The 21458-nt window shown below is 47.1% G+C and overlaps 1 protein-coding gene across 4 annotated transcripts in view; it reads right to left on the reverse strand.

Moving 5' to 3' along the window:
* Nucleotides 1-663: 663 nt before the first annotated feature.
* Nucleotides 664-21458, reverse strand: part of GATA3 (GATA binding protein 3) — a 52467-nt gene continuing 31672 nt past the window's right edge. For 2 of the 4 annotated variants that reach the window (XM_044428265.1, XM_044428256.1), the window contains exons 4-6: nucleotides 20443-20585; nucleotides 5945-6070; nucleotides 664-2264 (exon numbers count right to left, since the gene is read on the reverse strand). In XM_044428265.1, the coding sequence (XP_044284200.1) occupies nucleotides 1980-2264; nucleotides 5945-6070; nucleotides 20443-20585 (554 nt within the window). In that variant the 3' untranslated portion in view covers nucleotides 664-1979. Of the gene's footprint in view, nucleotides 2265-5944; nucleotides 6071-20442; nucleotides 20589-21458 lie in introns of all 4 variants that reach the window. The other 2 variants (XM_044428246.1, XM_044428235.1) reach the window with 1 other exon arrangement.

Here is a 21458-nt window from a genome sequence, read left to right on the forward strand (position 1 = left end):
TCCCTTATTTCAACAACACATGATTCGATAACAATCATCTACACTCAATTCCTACTCAATCCCTGGATGTGGCTTTTTGTGTTGTGTGTTTGTGCCTGTGTGAGAGTGTGAGCAAAAGAGAGACCATTGAGAGCCAGTGTGGTGCGATGGTTAATAGCATGGGACTGGGACTCAGACGACCTGGGTTCGAGTCCCCTCTCAGTCATGGAGCCAACTGGGTGACTTTGGGCCAGTCACAGACTCTCAGCCCAACCTACCTCACAGGGTTGTTGTTCTGGGGATAAGATGGAGGAGGAGAATGGTATAAGCTGCCTTGAGCCCTTTGTAGGAAAAAGGCAGGATATAAATTGAAAAATAAATTAATTAATTAATAAATTTCAACATGTGGCTCCACCCTCGCATATATGTATTAAATTTGCAGAGCAGAAATATGTGCATATATAGGTAGATATAAGCATAGATCTATATACAGGCTGTTGTTGTTACATTTATAAATTGCCCCATTAGCCCATGGAAAAATGTGGGCATGAGCCAGTTTAATCATCTAGCAGAACCAGCTGGTTTTAGATATTTTTCAAGCCCTTTCCTGAAGAACGACAATGCTAGAGACTCACATTCTTGGTTTTAATAAGAACTCTTCCAAAAGGTAAAAATAAGCAGAGGGATTACAAGGGTCAAGATCCGGAACACAGGTGATGTCCCTGCTTCACTGGGACATTGCAACATGTCGTTTTAATGCTTCTTACAGGCAGAAGCAACGGGTGGCGGGTGGCGGGGAATAAGCGCATCTCCTCAGGGACAATTCTCAATTCTGTGCATTTCCCTTGCAGCAAATGTAAAATTGCATTCTAGTGGAACTGCGCCCACAGGAACTTTTTCCAGCACTCCAAAACACCAGCATCAGAGCAATAGAATTTAATCTAGTTTATTCTCCAAAAAAAAAAAAAGGAGGAAAATATGAAAACAAACCCAAAAGCGCGGTTTTTAACACTAGCAGTAAGTAAAATTTGTACAACCATTCAGAGTCTGTATCATAGGATGAAATAAATCTACATCTTGCCTTATTTTGGTGCTTTGAGTGATAACATACTAACAACAATTACAGGAACTGGTTCACAATGCGTATAGGCCTGGACGAACTTGTCGCAGGAGCAAGCTTGCATGTCACACCAATTGCCTTGAAACCATTTAAAATTTCCCTCTTTTTCAGAGGCTCACAGCCTGGAATGGATGATTTGCCTACAAAAACTTGGATTCGGGTTTTTTTTTAATGCATCAAAACAACTGGAGCCAGTGAGGAACAAGAAAAAGGGAGAGAGAGAGAGAGAGAGGGAGAGAGGGAGAGAGAGAGAGAGAGAGAAATAAAGAAACACACAACAGGCAGTTTGTCTGTTTGCCGGTCCAACCTCGTTCTTCTCAAACTGAACCACGAGATGTTCCTCTCAGCATTTCATTTGTGGGGCTTTGATCAACAGCTCCAAGCCACTTCCTTTTCTTTCATTTTTTTCCTTTTTTTTTCCTTTTTACAGCTAAGCTGATGTCAGAGTCCTCTTCAAAAATGTACAGCATTTCTTACAATATAAGTTATACAGTGTTCAACATAGATCTGCTTATCTTTGGGGATGAGGAAAGAGGGCCGGAAAACGGTCTGTCGCTTTTTCGCAGCACTAGAAACCCAGTTCAAGAGCGGAGTTGCGCCGGAATGGTTTATTCACAAAGGGGACCTCAACTCCACGGCTGAGAATGCACCAGCGTGAGACAGCAGCCACGAGTCGCCTTTCCACAATATTTGTTTTTATGCCTTCAGCCAGCTTTAGAATTTATATATATCTTGTCTGTCTTTTTCTTTCCATTTGTGTCCAAGGGCTTTGAATGGGCAAAGCACTCGCCTACAATGAGGCAAGGATATTCATGTACCTCTCATTTTGAGAACTTAAAAAGCATTGTAGCAGGGAAGTCTCTCTCTCTCCGATAAGCTCTTAGCCCATGGCGGTGACCATACTGGACGGATGGTGGGGCCCGAAGGACAGGCCGGAGGGCGGGTGCATCGGAGTCGGTGTGGTGAGCATGTGACCCGAGTGGCTGAAAGGAGAGATGTGGCTGATGGAAGACATGTGTCTCGAAAGGGCGGTGGGGTTGAAGGAGCTGGCCTTGGGGAAATCGTCCAAGCTGTCGTGGACCTTTTTGCATTTTTTCGACTTGCTAGACATTTTTCGGTTTCGGGTCTGGATGCCTTCTTTCTTCATAGTCAGGGGTCTGTTAATCTAAACAAAAATCAATTAATGTTTTTGTGGAGTTGTCTCGTCTCCAGGCAAGCTTTCCCCAAACCGCTCACCAATGCCCGTGGCAAAAGCCCAAGGGGCTGCAAGAGAAATTGCGCCCAGCTTCAGGTTTGGGGACACTCTATAAAATGCCCTGCATGGACCCCCCCCCCCCACCAGCTATATCACCCCCTCCCACAGGGTCTGCTGTGGCAATGGGGTGACAGGCAAGCACCAATTGAAATGCAAGCACCAATTGAAATGCCCCAGTTTTGAGAAACTGGGACATTAAAACAGTGTCCTATACCCCATCAATGTTTGTTTTGGGCTTAAGAAAACTGCTATTCTTTATGTTTTTGCTTATTTATTACAATGCATTCCCCATGGATTCTGCAGATATTGTATAAGAACATACAGAAATGGATCATAGGGCAGACACAGTAATGCCAAAGAATACTAAGATGCAGCCAAAATCACACCAAAGTTTGTTCATCCATTTAGTTTGATGGCTTGCTATGTTCATGCACTCCTCCCTCTGCCCCAGACTTCGACTTTTATGCAGTTCCCCCTCCCTTCCAGAAGATCAAATGCCCCTTCTAATTTCAGAAAACTTGGGGGCAGGTTGAAGGGATAAATAGACAGTTGCTTTTTTGTGTGAGAAGAGTGAAGGCTGATTTATCCTGCAGTGTGCTACAAGGTTTTTTCTCCAAACTGGCATCCTTTCCATTGAATCATGCTGCAAAGCAAACCTTGAGCTGGTCCTGGAATAGTCGCATTTTATACTTCAGTCCTATGGCAGTTTATTATTTGAACTGTTTTTAATCTACCCAAAGGATATTTTTAATGGGAGGATTAAAAGCCAAAGAAATAAGTAGTGCTATATTCAACAGGTAATGTGTTTGAAATGCAGAATGAGATTCTTTTTAATATTCAGCATAATGAAGATATTAAATGAGGCAAAAGTTGTAGCAGAGATGGTGCCATGGGAGGAAAGCCTATAAAAAAATCTGGCTGGGGGCAGAGAAACCCATTTTTCCAGTCTTGATCCAAAGAAAGACCATCTTTCTTTCATCTCAAGAAAGCACTGCATGATTCATATCATACGCCTACACTGAACCTCTTCCCATGCCAACTGAAGACCTGATTTTCCCAGGAATTTTAGCTTGAGTCTGTTAAAAATTGGTATTGTGTTTTAAATCTTTGTAGTGCTCCTGTGTCTTGCTCTAGTTCTTTCTTTTATCTTGTGCTGTAGTTTTTACTATTTAAATTGCATACTGAGTTTTAAATTGTTTCAAATTATTGTGGGCCACCCAGAAAGATTTGGCCATTGGGTGATACAAACACATAATAAACAAATATATTGTTTTGGAAGGGGTGTTTTAGTTCTGCTTTGCTCATTTTTCACCCCAAAAGACTGGCTCACTCAAAAATGGAAGCAGGGAGGGGTGCTAGTGGGGAGAGGAGCTGACCCAGCTTTAAATCAGAACTGAGTACATGTATTAGAGGAGCAATCCCTACCTAACCCCAGCTGGCTTTAAAGGAAACTTGTATGGAAGGATCTGTACGCAAGCCACTTGTTTCTAATGACATTAAAGTGAGCGACCACTAGAAAAGGTACAAGGGATAGCAAAGCAACAGGGAAAAAAAAATCTCTCTGCATTGTCTATTCATATACTTCCAAAACCAAGCCAGGAATAAAAATGCCTTAAACCTCTTCTTTATGATTACTACTACTAGTGTCCAAGACAGCTCTTTTAGCTTCCATTGTAAGCTGTTTCTTTAAGGCTTGTGCCTTTTCTTAGCTTCCTCTTCACCTAGATACGAGACTGAAATCTACCAGAAACCATGTATTCTAAGAGCAAATTCATGGCTCAGGGGCAATGTTAGAGACCACCCCTAAAAACCCCTGACTGGAGGGAGAGTCCAAACAGCCCATTGGAGGCAGAAGCTGGGTTCAGACAACCCACTCTTGAAGGCTGAGTATAGGTTGTTGCTGAACTGAAATGTGGGTTGTGGTGTTGTTTGATCCCAGGTGAGATAACAAACCACAGTGAACAGTTCACAGTTCATAACCCAGCAATCAGTCATGGGTCTCTTCATGGCATGTTTATCAAGCCATGGCTTGTTAGCAAAGCTGGGTTCAGACAACCTGAGAACCTACAGCTGTTGTGTTGCCTGAACCCTGTCAGAGCATGCTCCGTGTTCACGTTAGGCTGGCTTTTGAGGACAGAATGGAAAACGTGACGTGGGACAGAATGGGAAACCCTGGAAGAAGGCATCATGGGTCAGCTGATTCCCAAAACATTGGCGTGCCAAACTGCAAGAGTTTGTTTATGGACATATTTGTTTCACTTAATAATTTCTCCATCCCTGATAATGATCTGATCTGATCTTCCTAGAACAGCTGGGGTAAATTCTTCACTCCCTAAACAAGATCAAGTTCATTTTTGGGGAGGAATCTTGGGGCAATTACAGTAGCTCTTTTCTTTTCCCATGTACAAATGAATCATACATGTCCGTGTCTGTACACATGTTTTTCCCCAAAATGCCTGTGATTTTAGCAGCTCACAGATATGGCAGGGACGTTTAACAAGGCTGCACTTTTCTTGCTGCAGAGGTAATATGAAGATGAGAAAAGGCTTTGGGTACAAAGTTTCAGCCGAACTGGTAATTCTAGGTGTCTTTGAGAACTCTGCAAGAAGAAAAGAGGGGAACCCTGTAGACAGACTCAGTAAAGAACATCTCAGCCTAAACGTTTGTTTTGATGAAACAGAATTTGGTACTACTTAGTCAGTAAACCAGTGGAATATGGGGCTTAGAGCACGGAACTATGACAGACCCAGAAAGACCCAGACTCAAAACCTCACTCAGCCTCATAAGTTTTGTGGGTGATTTTGGCCCAGGCACCATTTCTTAGCCTATCTACCTCACAGGGTTGTTGTGAGGATAAAATGAGTGGTTGGGAGAACCAGGCATGTCACCCTCAGATTGGAGGAAGAGATGGATAAAAATGCCAATGAAATGTATTCATGCTGTGTATAAATTTTAGAGCAGGTCTTACTAGAAAAATAGAAACAGAGTGAGTCAGAAGGGCTCTCCTGGGCCATCTAGTCTGACCCCCGGCTCTGCTTATGACGTGCCTCCCATTACTGCGGTCTGATTTCCCTAAGGCTACGGGGGAGCAGGACCTTAGCAGAAGATGGGCCAAAGATCTAAGATGCTGCATGAAAAGGAAGCAACTTGCAAGCAAAGTGTGCTTGTCCGGTAAATAGGTGGCATCTCAAGCCATTCCCAGGCTAGCTCAACAAAAGAACAGAAAACTTATCTCACAGTTGCTGTGCAGTGACATGTCTCTCATTTCAATTAAGAAGCATAAAATGCAATGTTCAGTAGATTGACTTATACAGTGCAATGCCATGAAGCCCTCATGGGATTCATTCATACCTTATTAGCACACATTAATTTAGGATGCATTAGAGTTCACTGAGCAACATCCGTGTGCATTGAAGTGCATTGGATTGACCCTCAGGGGGCTCTAAGGAGGAGAGTTTTGTGGTTAATCAGGTTTTGCCATTGCATTTGCTCCTTTAGTCCAATGAAGATGTTTTTAAAGTGCATAATGTTATAATGCTGATATAGCATCGTGCTGGAGGCATTCTCAAAGGAGTCACCGGCTCACTTACATTGTGGAGCTTGTAATACAGCCCACAGGCATTACACACGGGATCACCGTTGGCGTTCCTCCTCCAGAGAGTTGTGGTGGTTGTCTGGCAGTTTGCACATGATGTTCCTGCCCTCCTTGCAGCCGACTAAAGAGAAAAGAGAGAACACAACCACATCACAAAACATAATAAGATGGGCTCTTCCGAGACCACAGAATAACAGCATATAGCCAGAAAAGCGAACTGTGGGGAAGGCAGGCATTCAATGCAAAATATAGGACATTATGCGACTTTTTGCAATAATGGTATCATTGTGAGCATCATCTCATACGTCTTGCTCTCAGGTTGGATCCAGATGTAGTCATGTGTAGAAGAGACCCATTTTACTCAATGGGTCTGACACAAGCCACAACTAAGCCAGGCCCAATTGATTTCAATGAGCCTACTCTAAGTATGAGTGCATCTGGATTCAATTGCTCTCACCAAACATCTGGAAATACTGGATCAAAGTGGGATGGGGTTGACAATAACCTAATTGCACTGTATCAACAGAAGTCCCACTGATTAATTCAATCAAAGCAGAAAAATTAACCATCTGTTATTCATAACTCATATGAAATTAATTTCACCCATTAGGATTGCTTTGATTTGACAGCAACTTACAGCAACCAAAAATATAGAACAACCCCTACAGTTTTCCATTTGCTAGCAGAAGGGCTCTTAAAATGTGAACAGTCCGGGAAAGTTACAGATCAGTGGCAACAGTACCTATATAAACAACGGGCTTTCCAGAAGAGGCTGACTAAAGGAGTATTTGCTAGCACTGATTTCCAGAAGGTGACTTTGCACCAGCCAGAACTCTGTATCCCTGAGCACTTTTGGGCTTCTTTGAACTCTTTGATTCCCACTGGGAATCTCTTTTCTGCCAAAAGGTGGATTGTACTTCTGAAATCTTGGAGTTCCCCAAATCTTATGCTATCCCCTTCTCATACAGGGGTGGTATCATTTTGGGTTTCTTAAGACAGCACCCAGAAATGGAGACTGTGGTGGTTATATATGGTTAAGTTCACTTGATATGCAAGCAGGACAGAAATCTTGTTTCCATTCCACAGTAAGTCTTTGTTTGAGCAATACCATTTTGGACTGCGGGAATGGAGATCAGATGATAGAACAGCGCTCTCTCTCTCTCTCTCTCTCTCTCTCTCTCTCTCTCTCTCTCTCTCTCTCTCTCACACACACACACACACACACACACACACACACACACACAGGTTCAGAGAACACAATAACCCACACTTGAGGTTTGACTAGGGATTCTCTTTGAACCCTGAGTTATCCTGCTGTCTGAACCAAGCTGCTCTAACAAACCATGGGATGAGCAACCCATGAAAAGAAGCCTTGGTTTGTTGCTGGCTTGTCAGCTGTGGCTTGTTCACCAAGGTTTGTTATCTAGGCTAGGTTCACACAACAAGATAACCCATGTTTCAGCAATAATCCACAGTTCAACAACAGCCCACACCCAACTTATGCTTAACCCTCGAGTGTGGGTTACCATGTTGTTTGAACACACACACACACAGAGAGAGAGAGAGAGAGAGAGAGAGAGAGAGAGAGAGAGAGATTCCATCATGCAGAAAATGTGCATGTCAGATTAAACATCTAACTAAAACCCTTCTGCCTCTAATCTAACCAGATACACAGAGGGAAAATACGTATGGAAGCACATTCCATACATTTTTAACAAAAGACTCTTATTGTTGGTTTTCCATGCCATCTAGTTGTCTCCAACTTAGGAAGGCCCTATGAATGAAAGTCCTCCAATGTGCCCATGACAGTCCAGCTATGCATTTCTAAATTCAAGGCCGTGGTTTCCCTTTTTTATTATTTTATTTTCTTAACATAAACAAATACACAAAAAAGAATGTGAAACAGAACAAGCTAAAATGAACAATGTTGCCAAGGGAATTCTAGACAAATACCTCCTATACATTCAGCCCCCAAAATCTATCTATCTTCCCATCTTTCAACACCCTATGAGAGTTTAACAAAAAGAAATTATTAATCTGTACAACAACAAATCTTCCAATCACTTCAAATCCTCTACTGCTTTTTTTCTGTTCCAAACTCCCCTCAGATCCAGTTAATCATACTGTCGTTGTTGTTAGTCGTGAAGTCGTGCCCGACCCATCGCGACCCCATGGACAACATTCCCCCAGACCTTCCTGTCCTCCACCATCCCCCGGAGTCCACCTAAGCGCATAATAAAATTTCCATTTATCACTGAATCCTTCCAAAGCCTTCCTTGATAGAATCAGTCCATCCCTCACTTGGCCTTCCTTTTCTTCTTCAGCCTTCAACTTTCCCTAGCGTGACGGTTCCTCTCCAGGAAGCCTTGCCTTCTCCTGATACATCCACTTTTGCTTCTAGGGGAAGCTCTGGCTTAACTTGACCCAGCCCCACATTTTCAACCTGCTCAACTCCCTTCCGGTCTGCCTCAGCACATAGAAAGACCACCGTTCATATAACAAGAGGGCGTACGAAGGACCCTACTCAGTCAGGTCAAAGGCCCACCATGCTGGTCTCACAGTGACCTGCCAGATGGCTGCAATCAATTAGTGGCGCAGGAATGCACCACCATCGCCCAGTTCAGGATCCCCAGCAACTCATGTACATGGGAACACTGTCCCCCTGCTGGAAGTTGCATATGCCCATCAGGATGTACAGCCCACAACAGCTTTATCCCCCATGAGCTGGTCCAACCTCTTTTCTAAGCCCTCTACCTTGTGCTGGACAATTCCAGGGCATATTTGAAGAAGTCCTTCCTTTGGTCTGTCCTGAATCCCAAGCAGGAGAAACAGAGGCATTAAACTATCATTCTGAAACTATTGTCAAGGTTTCGTAGCAACCTTCCACAACCTAGATCTTCTCCCCTCCCACAACGGAAAAATCCAGAGATTGAAAAACTAGCACCTATTTTCAAAAGGTGTCTGCATCTCAAATGGAATGCAATGGCTACTTTTGCCAAAGGAAGAATCATAGCGACATGCACATGAGCCCTTTGCACATGTGATCAGTTGTATCCACAGTCATCCCAGTAAGAAGAGAGCAGAAGTCCAGCAAATGCAGCAAAAGGGGCTTTCTGATTTATCCCTCAGCCTCAAATCAAAGTAAGTTCCAGCCAGTTCAACCAGCCGCACTTCTGCATTGAGCACTTCGGGCTATCCTGGCAGCCTTCTTTGCTTTCTTCAGAGATGTTGTAGAATTCAGTCATGGGTCAACCTAAGTGAAGTTCTCTACTGATCAGACCTGGCCCACCTGTGACTCATCCACAAAGCCAAATGCAAGTTACCAGCAATGGTCTTGGGGAGGAAGACCAATGGTCCATCCATCACCCTCCTGGTTTTTCTGCATATCCAGATTAAAAAAAAAAGTGGTGGAGGGACTTTTGAACAAGCACCTGGATGCCACCATGGTTGGTGGGTGCCTGGGACACTGCCTTCTTCCAGATGACGATTTGTCCATCTGGCCAAATCTACTCTGGCTAGAATTGATTTCCTGGGTCTCACAGCCTTTGAACCAAAGATGCCAGGAAGTGACCCCACCTCCACCACCATCCGAAACTCACCCTGGGGAGGGAGCACGTGTTGTGCAATACCGGAGATTGTGCCTGATACCTTTTATTTGCAAAATCAAACGTGATTGAGTTACGGCCCTCTTAGGGAAGAACATTGCAGAGTCGCTCCATCAGGGCCAGAGTCACTGTGATGCTAGATACGCTGTAGGCTCTTCTCTCTTGCCCTGTATCATGGTTTAATGGCTGGAGAATGTGTTGTCCTGTGCGTCTCCCTCGACATGCAACCATGGATCAGCAGATGTGTTCCCAGCACACCATCACAAGTGCGGTATTATGAAGAACACATGTCCAACTTCTTCAGAAGTTTGGTGAAACTGTTTCTTCTCCATTCGCTTTTCAAAACTATACGCTCCTTCAGTGTCTCAGACAGGTCAGCTTTGGCCAACTGAGGAAATCCCCCTAAAATCCCAGACACCAGATGTACAAAGTTCCCTGGACTATTGGCAGGAATACTTTGAAATGCCACTGCCAGTCACATGGGTAGAGCACAACCTAAAGTCAAGAACACGCTCTGCTCTCTAGCAGAAGCAAAGATGGTCCATGAAACGCAGAATTCCAAATCTGGAATGCGTTCTATCAAGTTCTGAGCGCTGTTCTCGGCAGCAGCTGAATCGAATCCAGCCCGATGCTGTGTTTGTGCATCAAGCGTCAAGAGGAGGCTCCATTTGGCGTCTGCCAGCCCCACACCCTAAGGATCCCCAGATGTTTTCTCCTGCTTTGCAACGTGCTTGCCCACCGCCTCTCACTCTGCCCTAGACGACGGAGTGATGAGCGGCAGCAGCTGGAAATGCCCCGGCCTACTCACGCCTTTGCTTTCTGCCTGCTGAGCAAGCCAAAACGAGGGTAGCCTCTTCCATCGGTATTATTACTCCTGCTATTATTACATTGCATTAATATTTCACCACTTGTCCTCCTCAAAGCTGGCCTCACTCCTCAGAACAATGTTGTGGGTCAGGCTGAGAGGGAGGGACTGGCCCAGAGTCGCCCAGTGAGCCTCACGGCTGAGTGGGAACCGGAACCCGGATCTCCCCAGTCCAACACTCTCGCTGCAACACCGCAGTGGCCGTGAGAAGGCCAGCTCGCCGAGAGAGCGATGCTCAAAGCCTGGCCTCCATTGAAGGTGCAACCACTCCTAGGCTCTTAGGCCCAGTTCTGGTCTCTGCCCCTAAAAATGGCTATCGTAGAGTTAGAAAAAGGGCGAAAAGGGGCAACTAGCATGAGCAAAGGGCAGCAGCCACTCCCTGCGAGGGAGGCTGCAACAGCTGGAATCATGTAGCTTAGAAAAATGGTCCCTAAGGAGAAATCATGATAGTGGTGTACAGAATTACGCCTGGTGTGGAGAAAAGGGGGCCATTTTTCTCCCTTGTTATACTAGAATTGAAAGGGGATCGATAAAGGAAAGCACTTCTTCACACAGTGCATGGTTAAAAGATGGGATTCAGCTCCAGATGTCGTCGTGGGTGGCTTTAAAAGGTGGACAAATTTGTGGGGGAAATTTGCGGAGGCTCTCCCTGGCTGCTACGTTTAGCTCTGATGTTTCTGCACTTCCACCAGTGTCAGAGGCTGGGGAACATGGGCAGGAGAGGGCTCTTGTATTCATGCCATGTGGGTTTCCCAGAGGCTACTGGTTGGCCACTGGGTGGACGAAACACTGGACTGGATGGACCCTGGGTCTGATCCAGAGCACCTGCATTCGGTGCTCTCTCCACAAAACAGCACCGCACACCATAACTCTGTGCAAAGCCACCCAGACTGCATATCAAGGTGTGCTATATTTTGCAATATTCATATATTACGGGATTTTGTACATCCGCACTTACTAATTATCGTGGGATGCACGGAGGTGGGGGGCTCAGAATTTTAACTGAGATTTCAGCTCATGGTTAACCCTCTGCTGAAATCAATAGGACTTAATTTAGACAAATTGAATCCTAAAAAGTCTGCCAAAGTTTAACAAATTGAGTCCGGAAATGTCTGCAGGCGTGAGGTTTACAAACACAACAGTTGATTCAAATGTCATGTTTGGTCAAGCAAAGTCACTGAGAAAGGCTCTTTCCATTGGACTTTGCTGTGTGTTGTGCCTGGAGGAGGTTCATCGTTGCTCTAAACTAGCCATCCTGGTAACCTTCAGGTATTCACAGCATTCTTGAGCATTGATTTGGAGCTGAAGCCCAAGACAGAGAGTCGCAGATCAGGGAAGGCTGAGTGACCTTCACTGTAGGGCAGCGCTGAGACGCCCTTTGCAGAACATCTCATCCTGGGCAGGACCCAAACTCCCGGGCATATTCAAGTCATTTAAACAACCCAGATCCATCCAAGATGGCTTAACTTGGAAATCCAGGAGGAAGAGAGGGAGGGATGGGATGGCTACATAACTGCAAGTAGGGTCATCTGACATGTATCTTTAGAATTGTGTCCCTGGATCATGAGTGACAAAAGATGGGTTTGGGGCGAATGGCCAGCTGGTGCCAGGACTTCAAGGTATTCTTCAGCTGGAGCACAAAGACCTTGACTGCACACCGGTTTACCTTAGGTGCTCCCAAGATGGCAGCTGCCTGATTTCAGAAGGAGAGAAGGGGTAGAGCCCCGTCAGCAGGAGGTAAAGTCTGCTGGGCCTTAAAGGGAGAGAATGGGACCTGGCAGGCCAGAGGGTGGAGGCCAGCTGTTCCCGATGGCTCAGGCTGGAGGGGCCAACAGGAAAAGCTCTAGCCAAGGAGAGGCATGTTGTCCCTCTGGCTTCGCCTCTTTGCCCTGAAGGTGTAAAGAGGGTGGCTACAAGGGGAAGGGCCTTCTCACCTGTGGCACCCCATTTATGGAACCAGCTCCCCAAAGAGGTGCACCTGGCACAAACCCTTTATTCTTTTTGGCATCAGGCAAAGCCCCTTTTATTTCCCTAATATTTTAATTGCTAAGTTTTATACCGTGTATTATGCTTTACATGGTATTTTATCTCAGATTCCTGGTTGCTCCTGGCTTGATTCATTGTGCGTGCTTATTATGGATTACGTGTTGGGTTTGGTTGAATTTGTTGTTGGAATTTTGTTTTTGCTCATGTGTAAGGTTTTGATTTGGATTATGGGCCTTTGATGCTTTAATTTATTGTAAACCATTTCCGAGAGAGGTTTGGCTGAGGAATGGCATTAAAATATCCTGAATAAAATAAATAAATAAGATCTCAAGATGGCTAAAGGCCTAGAAGATCAGGTCGAGCCCAGTCCTAGCACCCCAGTTCCACTGTTGCAAGATCCTAAGAACAGGGAGCAATTGACCCCAAGGAATGGAGCCTGTAACATACTTTGGGTTCATCATCTGGCTTTCACTTTTTGACACCCCTGTTTGGGTACAAGGGCTTCTGGCTCAATGGCTCTGGCCTCCAAGCACCTCAGAGCTACCTTTGCTCTAAGAAATTTAGCAGGGCTCCAAGCAATGGAAACCAACAGACCAGGTTAAATCCTGCCCTTCACCCTGCTAATGGCAGCTCCAGGACTTTGAGAAGTTCTCGGGCACAGGCCTTTATCCCGGAAGAGACGAGACACGCAAACTGGTGCTTAGTTCAGACTGACTTCCTGAGTGGACCGTGCAAAGCAGGAATGGTAGCATTGTTGGACATGGGGGTCTGTGCTGGTTATGGGATGCTGGCATGGCCAACCTTTCCACTTTCTAGAGCCAGGCCTGGCACCTGTCCAGAGAACTGGGCCTCCTTGCAGAACGGGCGAGACACAAATCCATACCACTGTCAGCACGGGGGGGCAGGGGCGGGTTCTCCCTGCAGTCACGGCTGCGGAGCAACCAAGCCCCCAGAGCAGAGGGGAAAAGACCTCAAGCTAAGAAAAAGAGGGCAGGCTTCCTCCACATTTAAGAGTTCCGTAGAAGAGAGAAGGTTGGCAGGTGTCGCACAAAGGAAATCACCTGCTATTTTAGCCGTTTGTACCTATGACACCAACCGCAAACATCTCTTCTGCTGTTTGAAGGTCAGCTACTTGCAAGTGGCAGGTCCATCTCTCTCCAGACCCACTCTGGTGAGTTGTGTGGCTTGTTTGAGTGCTCCGGGACAAGCCCTTTGGTCAGTTTTCAGGAAATAAATTCTGACTTCCAAAGCACCAGCTTGAGGGCAGCCTCTCCCTTCACCCTTTCAGGATCGTCGGCGCCCCTTCCCCACCACCCATGTGCTCTCCTGCCTCAAGCTACCTAGAGCGTATCTTCACACCTGAACGACAGGAGGCAAAGTAGCTCAGTGGAGAAGCACACAGGCTGCACACGGAAGGTGCAGGGCTCAACGCCTCACACGCCCACGTTAGGAGACCCCAGGCGGCAGGGGCTGGGATCGCGGTGCTTCCCACTGGGCCTGGCTGCAGGTCTCGGAGGACCGAGGGGCAGGAGAGCCACACGGGTGGTCACCCATCCTTTGCCGTCCCTGTTCTAGCTTGCTTGCCTGGCTCAGCACCAAGGAGAGAGTTGGCCAGGGCATCCCCTGCTCCGGCTTCTCCCCACCGCAACCAGCTGGTGCGGAATGAGAAGACGAACCTGCAGGCTGAAATGGTGGCGGAGGAGCAGCTCCAGGAAGTCCTTGTCAGTGGACCTCTGCCAGCAGGGGGTGTGGACCCTCAGCAGGTGCCTGACCGTGCCCTCCCAGGTTTAGGCCCTGGAGAGTGCCGCCTCCCACGGTCCAGACAAACAACTTTGAGCAGGTATAAAGCAACCTGAACCCTCACAATTTTATCTTCTGGGCATCTGACTTCGCACCTCAGGCTCCCCTCATGTGCCCATGGGCATATTGGGGCATTTGAGGAGAGGCTGTGTGCATGGTCACATAATACCCAATCTGTGCATCGCTGTTTCGGCATTTCCATGTCACCTCTGTGGATCTTGGGCTTCGTCTCATGAAGCAAAAGTCAGGGCTTGTGTCTCTCCAATAAGGGATGATCTAAGCATTCCTCTTGCATAAGGGATTGTCTAATTTGGGTGACTGCTGACGATGCAATGCAGCCAATGCTTCTTCTGAATATAAGGACTGGCAGTGCCCAGTACTGACTTTCCTGTGGGGAGGAGGCTGTTAAACAGATACACTTTGCGCTGGAACTGCCTTCACCACCCGCTGATGCACACATCCTTCTGTGTCCATTATCGGCTTCTTGGAACTTAGCAAATGAAAGGGGCAACGATCCTCTTTCACGGCTAAGCCACTGACACTGCAGCACTGCAAGGATAAACAAGCAGCACCTCAAATGCTCCCAGGCCAGGATCGGGCGGCACACAGACCTCAGCTTCAAGTGGATGCTCCTGTGGCTCTCTGGCCACCTTTACTGAAGCCTGTTGCGTGCTCTTCAGACAGACCCATGTGCCCACTTTAAAAGGACAGGAAAATCATATAATATAATATATATATATATATATATATATATATATTAAAATATATATAAAATCATATACGCACTGCATGAGGGACCCCCGTCCTAAGCCATGGGAAAGCCAGTAAACAAGTCCACAGAGGGCTACCCTCTGACCCAGAATCAATATTTTGAGCTTGGCCAAGGAAATACTGTGTGTGGAGCATGACATGGTGCCTCAGTATATTTGTCTAAAGCATTTTGTCTAACATGGTTCAAAGTGTTTGAACTGGTTTGGAGAGATGTTGAGAGCCGGTGTGGTGGTTAGAGTCTTGGACTGGGATTTGGAAGATTCTAGTCATCGCTCAGCCATTCAGTCATGGACTCCAAGCCCAGCCTTCCTCACAGGGCTGTTGTGAGGATAAAATGGAGGATTACATGAGCTACTGTGGGTTCCTTGCAGGAGGAAAAGGAGCAGGATATAAATATAGCAAAGACGTAAAGTAGCGCTCTCTCTCTCGCTCTCTCTCTCTCTCTCTCTCTCTCTCACTGTGTGTGTGTGTGTGTGTGTGAGAGAGAGAGAGAAAGAGAGAGAGGGAGGGAGGGATGGAGGGAGAGAGAGAGGATTGCAGAGTTTTATAATATATTTGTAAGTGTCTTATAATGTAACCACCCAGAGACCTTTTGCTATTGGGCAGCAGTATAGAAATATAATCAATGAAAAGAAATGAAGCAATATGCTGATAGTTCATTATGTTTAGCAAGGATGGCAAAATGGAACTTCCATGTCCAGAGGCGCTATGGGAAGACAGTTAACTGACCGTGCGGCCTACTTTACAGGAGACAGCTCTTTGCTTATGGGAAGCACTGTCCTGTCCAAGTTTGGTTTAAAGATGAACAGTGAGAAAGGAGACCGCAGGAGCGCGGCTTCAGCTCTGTGGAAGCCACTGTTCTGCATGCACCAGGCACTGGGTTCATTCTGGTGTCTCCCGGTGCCACCAGGAAGGGCTGGGAAAGACTTCCGGAAGCTGATGCTGTCCAAGCTGGCTTGCATCATTATTTTCACCCTCAGGGGCTTAAGCCAGCCAGCCCCTGCACTTGTGTTACTGCACCATCCAGACCTGGGCAGGGTGGGCTGGTGGTGTGGCTGGCTAACTCCCCGCCATCCTAAAACAGCCCATGGGTTCCCTGGTTCGGCAAACCCAGCCTGATTCAGCGACTGGGTTCAGAGAACCCAATAACCTTCACTCAGGTGTTATTAATAAGCCCAAGAGCCCTCGCTCAGGGTTTCTGCATGTGGGCTGTTACTGAACCACCGGTTCTCACGCTGTCTGAATGCAGATGTGCTAACAAGCCATGGCTAGTTAACTACAAAGAGCCCATGAAGACAACAATCTTGTTGGATTGTGAACTATGAGTTGCTCACCATGGTTTGTTATCTCATCTGGGTTCAGACAACACGGTAACCCATGGTGTAATCTCAACCCACACTCAACCAATGGGTGGGGTTATCATCTCATCTGAACCCAGCCAATATTAGGAAGTTTCCTGTTCCTATGCAAGAGAAAGCCGGAAAGGTCCTAGAGATCAGACATCAGCCAGAGAGCCACACGCAGGCACAGTCCAGCCCTCTCTGCCGAGACAGAGAGGATTGCTATTCTCAGCAGGCAAACATAAATGTGCTCGTATACATAGAAATCCACACATGCAGATTCTACGTACATCTGCCTCTGGTTTGGTGTCTTTCCTGGCACTGCACTAAGCAGCCATTCCCTGCTCGTATTCCCCCAGGAGGTATATGGCCTGCCGGAAGACGGCCATTAGATGGGGCTACCCTCCTCAGATACGCTCCAGGCAGGTTGGGCTACAGCTCACATCTGTGGGGTGCCAAATCAGGAAGGCAGCACTGACATGTGAGCCAAGTGTTCCTCCCCACTTTTTAGCCACTTAAAGGGGTACTTAAAGGAACACCCCCTTTATCGTCAGGGTAGGAGCGCCATTCTGACTGCAGCCTGCCCCAAACTGGGTCTCTCCAGATGTTTTGGACCACAGGTTCCATCATCCCCAGCCAGTGGGATGGTGGGTGTTGTAGTGACAACACCTGGTGGCACCCAGGGTGGGGAAGGCTTCTGTACTGATTGGACTGGGGAAGGAGAAAGCCATTCCCATGAGCTACCTCCAATCTGCAGCTTTTACCTCGGAAGTTAGCTCTGTTTAAAAAGGAAGAGCGAATAATAGAAAAAACTCCGAGGAGAAGTCCGACAGAGGCTGCCCTCCGCCAAAAGTCATTCAGGTTTGCTCGCTTGCTTGCTTACGTGCTCTTCTCTGTCAAAGGAATGAAGAGCGTCTCTGCATCAGCACAATGCCCCAGCTTCCCTTCTAAAGGAAACATCACCCACAGTTGTGTGTCTGTGTGATTTGTGTGAAAAAGAAACAGAGCTCAGCCAGGAAATTTCGATCTCTTTCTCCGAAAAGAAACTCAAAGTGTCATATTTATTTTCACTTGTGGTGGCATGCTGGTCTTCCTTAGAAGCCTAGCTTTTGTTGGCCTACAATTCACCCACGGTTGGTGCAGCCCTTATGGGGTGAGCAGGCTCCATAAGTGTCATAGAAGGGCTGGAGGTGGCAAAGACTGGAGCCTCTCCTACACACAAGACAGCCCTCCGGAAACCCACTTGGACTGAGTCAGATCCTCGGTCCCTGTAGCCTCATATTGTCAACACTGACCGGCAGCAGCAGTTCCCAGGGTTTCAGGAAAGATGCTTTCCGGCCCTTCCTGGAGATGTTGGGGACCACACACCCTCCCAATGTCCTGGGAGGGCTTCCATCGATGTCTTCCCTGGGCCTCCTTTAACCAAAACAAAACAAGAAAGCAGGCCACTGAGTCTGCCTGCCATTAGGCTTTCCCACAGTGCACCACAGCTTAGGAGCATTGTGGGAAAATTCAGGGAGGCCCTCAGCCAGCCCTTGCTGCTGGTGCCAGGCAAGCCCACCAGGTCCTACTGACTGAGGAAGGGCAGGGCCCACCGGGCTCTCCGTGGACAAGCCAGGATGCAGTAGCCACCCACCCAGCTGCCCGACATAGAGCAGGGATGGCAAATCCCCCTTAGCCCGCAGGGTGAATTTGGCTTCCGGTGGAGGGAAGGGTTCAAAGCAAAAAGGACACAGGGCAAAGTCCAAAACTGCCAGTGCATTTCGCTTACTGCCAGTAACTAAACTTAGCAGCACATTTCAGCCTTTCACAGTAGGGAAAAAACCTACACAAGGTGGGAAAGGAGCGATCTGCAAGCAGGAAAAGGGGGTAGGCCAGGGAAAAGGGGGTGAGGCTATCTGGGGAACTATGCATGGCCAGACTGGGGCCCCAGAGGAGCCAAATTTAGACTTGGGCCCGAGTTTCAGTCCTGCCGCTGTTGGGAGTGAGAGGTTCTCCAGTTCCCCAGAGCGCTCAAGACGGCACTGCGTCTGTTTCCAGAGGGACAGATGTGTTAGCCTGACGCTGCAAAGACTGCGCCCTCTGAAAACCCCAGAAGGGAACTGTTTCATGCTGGGTTATCTGGTTTGGTTCCCTGCAGCTGCGATTCCATACTGTAGAAGAGGGTGGACAGGTTGAAACTGTCCACGACTGTTACCCCAAGATCGTGGGCAGCCCATGCTCAATGGAGGGCAGGCGGGGACTATACCACGCTGCCACCAACGACACTAGGATGCATTCCGTCCTACCCGCTCCAAAGCCACTCAGTCCCCCCCACCCCCCGCCACCACATGATGATTCACAACACTAACTTCCAAACAGCCTTGTAAGTCATCCAAAACATTTAGAGAAACAGATGTAGAATCAGGCAAGCATCCCCTTTCCTTAGGGCCAAACAACACGGTACATGCATGCGTTGCTTCCAATTTCTTTTATTATTATTTCATAATGGACAAATTGCATTATTGAACAACACACTGGCCAAGGCGGGACGGGGGGGTCCTTCTTAACCCTTTCCCTTCTGGCCAGTTTGCCACTCACATTCACCTCCTCAAGCTACTTTTCACCACAATGGGAAAAAGATACAGGGGTTCCCATATTTTTTCCCCAGAAAGAAGAAACAGAGGTGGGAGGACAGAGAAGAAGGCAAACGGCCAGATACCAGAAGAATTCTGCTCTTCATCTCCGAATCCACTTTCAGACGGGGCTCTTGAGCCTCCTAAGCATGCAAACAGGGCAGATGGACCTCACGGATTTTAAACTCCCTGCCTAATTTGGCCTTTGATCAAGGCCAGCCTGAAAGAACGAAGCGCATGTATGAATGAGGCCATCAAAGGTCAAGCAGTGCCGGTGGAACCTTCATGCCACCGCAGACGCGGCCTGATCAAGGCCATCCGCCAGTTTGCTCACACTCGCTTGCAACTCAGCACATACAAACCGGTGCAGCCGCCACCCTGGGCTAACCCAGCTCTGCCTCTCCCTCGATCCAGCAACTCTTCCAAGGATGAGCAAGTTGCTCCAGTGGGAACTGGAGCGACACACAGGTGTGTCCAGCTTGCTCATGTGAGTGCTAAAAGGGACAGGGGCACGGACACAAACAGAGTCCTGACGCCCAACTTCCTTCCTGTAAACCATGACACGGTTCACTTCCAACCAGGGTGGTGAAAAGCAAAACTCCACCACAAGCCCTGAGACACTGCAAAGGCGGGATGCAAAAAAATTAAATAAATAAATAACCAAGCTGTTCTCTCTTTTTTTGAGGGGGAGCGGTCACTTTTGCCAAGCCAATTCATTCTCACTGCCATGGGTTGTATTCCCTCTCTCTTTCTCAATTATCTCATGGCAGAAGGGTGCCACAAGGCAAGGGCGGGAAGCCCACTGCCCTCTATCCGCCCCCCAAGCCAAAAGATAAAAAGCACTAGAACATTTTTAAACATTAAAAATGAACTCGCTATCCTCTGTCAGTGCCCTGAAAAACAACAATAGCAAATTTGCCACCTCCATGCAGCCTTGATTTTTCTACCCCTATTTTATCATTAAGGGAAAGACAACTAAAACCACCGTAATTTTTTCATGAGCGCAATAGGAAGCACTCCAGGTTGCCTTGAACTTTCAGAGCTCCAGATAGCCCATCTCAGAGGGCAACGGATGTTCCATTTTTCAATCCCATGACACTTTCAGCATGATTGAAGCAGGAGTTTCAAGACATTTCACCCTTCTCACCATGAATCAAAGATGCTTTTCCGGTTTTCCCCAGCTCCCACTTCCTCCAACCACCACCCTCTGGACACCATTCAAGAAAATTGTCACCCTTTACTTGATTATTTTTTAAAAAATAAAAAGATATATATAGAGAGACATAGAAATGGTACATAACTTGGCAGGCATAGTGAAAAAGGGGTTATGGGCTCTCTCAAAAGCCCTCTTCTGTACAGACACATAAGACTTTGGGTAGGGTTGCCCAGTTCTAGTCCCTCCAGAAAGTTCTCCATCTTGGGCTGAGGAAATTCAAAAACACAAGATGACAGGGGGGGAGAAAGAAAAGAAAAGAAGAAGTTAGTGCAGTTTTGAGATTCAAGTCACTTACCAGCCTTCTCTTGGGCTTTATGAGGGGACGGTTCTGCCCATTCATTTTATGATACAGTCCACAGGCGTTACAGAGGTAATGCCCAGTCCCATCTCTCCTCCATAATGGGGTCGAAGTCGCGCCACAGTTTACGCACTCCCTGCCTTCTGGAAACAAGAGGGACACAATTCATTGAGGGGCAGCCAAGCGGGGAATGGAAGAGCTCTTCACAATGTCTCCACCTGGTTTAACTTCCCCTTCCAACCCTCCCTGGCCAAGAGCAGGATGGGACAGGGAGAAGAGGGATGCAGAGAAATTGCTAGGGTTGCTGTCACACCGTTCAGGAGTCACTCTCCGTGCCATCACAGAAACATCCGTTTAGAACTAACACCTGTCGAGTTCGGTGGAGCACATTTCCAGGTAAACGGATATGGGATCGGAACCTGTTTAATGTTTTGTTGATTAGCTCATTCACTCTGCATACATTTGCAGAAGAGTGAAATTATGGGTTGGCACCACACTTGGGTATGCTTAAAGATCCTGGTGATTGTTCACTTAACTCATATTTGAACCCATGCTTCAAAAGACAGTGGAAATCACTGACTCATGATTTTAATTGGTGCACTCTGAGTGTGACTAAGTCTGGATCCATCCCAAGAGTTCTGTAAGAAAACACACACAAGCTACTGTTTGGGTTCTTGTTGCTCTAAGGAAATATCTAAGAAGAAACTCCTCCAGGAGGGAAAAAGAGGAGATACCTCTTCCAAGATAGAGCTTGTCACCCGTAGTGTTTGTATTGGAAACAATTAACAGCTTAATCATATATATTTATACACACAAAGCTTAGATACAGTAGTACCCAGTTAGAAAGAGACTGCATTTGAGTCAACCAGACATTTCTAAATCATCCCAAGCAATTCATTGCTTAAGAACAAGATCCTGTGCATGTTTAAACAGAAATGAAGTCCCGCAGGTGCAGAGCTGTTGTAGGGCTTTTTTCTGCCTGAAACACGCACACCATTCTGATCTCGATGTTA

Source organism: Varanus komodoensis, unplaced genomic scaffold, assembly GCF_004798865.1.
Source record: "Varanus komodoensis strain SLA01 unplaced genomic scaffold, ASM479886v1 scaffold1, whole genome shotgun sequence".
In the NCBI taxonomy this organism is placed as follows: domain Eukaryota; kingdom Metazoa; phylum Chordata; class Lepidosauria; order Squamata; family Varanidae; genus Varanus; species Varanus komodoensis.